This window comes from Trypanosoma conorhini, assembly GCF_003719485.1.
Source record: "Trypanosoma conorhini strain 025E chromosome Unknown Tco_14.4_contig_01560, whole genome shotgun sequence".
In the NCBI taxonomy this organism is placed as follows: Eukaryota; Euglenozoa; class Kinetoplastea; order Trypanosomatida; family Trypanosomatidae; genus Trypanosoma; species Trypanosoma conorhini.
The window spans coordinates 1-2,036 of record NW_021705648.1 but is presented as its reverse complement, the minus strand read 5'-3'; the positions used below and the strand labels follow the sequence as shown (position 1 = coordinate 2,036).

The following is a 2,036-nucleotide window of genomic DNA, read 5'->3' as shown; positions in this document are numbered from 1 at the left end:
TTTTCCGGATAAAGAAGCGAGGGGGGGGTTCAATAAAACGTGCGATTATCCACTTGGCCACACAGGGTAGCACATTTTGTTCCACTGTTTTCTACAAAAATAAAAATAAAGTGCCCATATATATATAGTAGATGCATACAGGCACATAAATATACGTGAAACTAACAAAAAAAAGGCCATTGGGCAAGGAAACAGCAAGAAGCAATAAGAAATGGGGGAAAAACAAACATAGATGTCCCTCAAGGGAACACAGTGACGAGTTCCAATAAACAAAAGGGGGCCATTCTACTGCTGAGACGTCCCGTCTACAGAACCGAGGTGGAGTCAAACACGAAAGAGTAGTCGACAGGAACCTAAGAATTCACCCACAATTCGTCACTTGGCACAGTCTCCTCTACGTCGCAGTCACTGCGTGTGACCTTCCTCAGACATACATGTGTGGAGGAGGCAAATATTTGTCTCCCTTCGGGGTTGGGGGGAAACCAGTGCCACAGCTCCACGTCTTTCCTGCTAGCCGAGCCGCTGTGCGTTATCCCACCAAAAATTGCCTGGGACGGACACTGGCAGCATAAAGCAGACCAAAGGCTGTGGTTGTGGTTGTGGCTGTGGCAAGATGAAGGGGACCTGCGGCAGCGGCGTCAAGGGTGACACGTGAGAGGACGATGCCCCATCCACGGAGAATGTTGGCGAGACAGCAATGTAGTGGGAGCTGCAGTTCCCTGGGGGTGCGGCGCAGGCAGGAGAAACCGCCGCAGCAGGCCCAGAAGCGGACAACATTTGCCTGCTCTTTGGAGACACCTTGCTGCCTCGACTCGAATTTGCAACGTTCACAAGCTGCTGACACGCCGACGGCCTGGCCTGACGCACCTGAATCCGGTTACCACCAACAATGTGTCCAATCATCGCCGCCTGAGCCCGGGCGGCGTCCTCTGAACGTTGAAACAGAACAAATCCGTATCCGCTGCAACAGACGCCGTTTTTGCGGGACATCGTCTTGGCAGAGATGATTTTGCCAAATGGTTCAAAGAGTGCCCTTAGCCCTTCATCGGTGATGTCTCCCGGGAGGCTGGCCACGTAAATATTTCTCCCATATGCCGACTTCGGGCCCTCGAATGGAGGTTCACCACTGGCAATGGTGTTCACGGGGTTCGGCATGATCCCGCTGCACGGACGCAACGGGGGAGTTGCGTTTCCGGCAGGGCGGCTGCCAAAATTAACAATGGGCGAATCGGAATGGGGGAGTGACGCGGCGTAGTATGTCATGAAAGTGCCGGAGCCGCCTTCACTCGGGAAAATCCATGGATCCGACCCCTGCAGGGCGCCGCCCCTCGCCACCTCGGCAGAAGAGACGGGGGGAAAAGGTTGCTGCTGTTGAAACATTGCGCTACAAGCTGCGGCGAAACCTACAGAGACGGCAAAAGTAGAGAGGCGAGCGTGAGACAAAGCAGAGACAGAAAGCAACAATTCCTTGCTTTTTTCCCCCCCCTTAAGGTGCCCAGTTGAGTTGCGCACCCTCCAGCAAACGTATCCTTCGCGCACACACACACAACAAAAAAAAAAACAAGCATAAAACACAAACAACAAATTAACGCAATATTTTCTCATTTATTCTCGAATACCAAACCGATTGTGGTGTTGCAATCCGCGTGTAATGCATATGAGCACATTCAGTGTGAACGGGGGCCTGACTGCAAATAGGTGCCCACACACACGATCAAAGGGCAAAAAAAAAAAAATGAAGAAAACAAAAAAAAAACGAGAACGAGGCAACAAGGAAATCGTTTCCCGACATTCAGCCTGGGCGATGAGCTGGCGCATACGCACCCTCTTCCACAGAAATTTGAATGCCGCATGTACCACACCCACCACCCGAGCCTTTATTCCCCTGAGGAGGCACGGCGGCAATTTAACAGGAGCGTCACCCGCTCGACCCCCTCCCCTCCCCCCCCTTCGTGTAACTGCCAATGGCAACAATAACAGTAACAACAGTAATAGTATTAATAACCAGAGTAATAATAGCAAGTAAAAACGAAAAA

The 2,036-nt window shown here is 51.5% G+C and overlaps 1 protein-coding gene across 1 annotated transcript, besides 2 other annotated features; it reads right to left on the bottom strand.

The window, feature by feature from the left end:
• Positions 1-510: 510 nt before the first annotated feature.
• Positions 511-1,380, bottom strand: Tco025E_10252 (RNA-binding protein 5-like protein; the record flags this gene model as incomplete). Its single annotated transcript, XM_029377033.1, has 1 exon — positions 511-1,380. The coding sequence occupies one exon, from the start codon at positions 1,378-1,380 to the stop codon at positions 511-513; it is 870 nt and encodes a 289-aa protein (XP_029222871.1).
• A 161-nt stretch (positions 1,381-1,541) lies between these two features.
• Positions 1,542-1,585: a microsatellite.
• Positions 1,586-1,723: 138 nt separating this feature from the next.
• Positions 1,724-1,756: a microsatellite.
• Between the last annotated feature and the right edge of the window lie 280 nt (positions 1,757-2,036).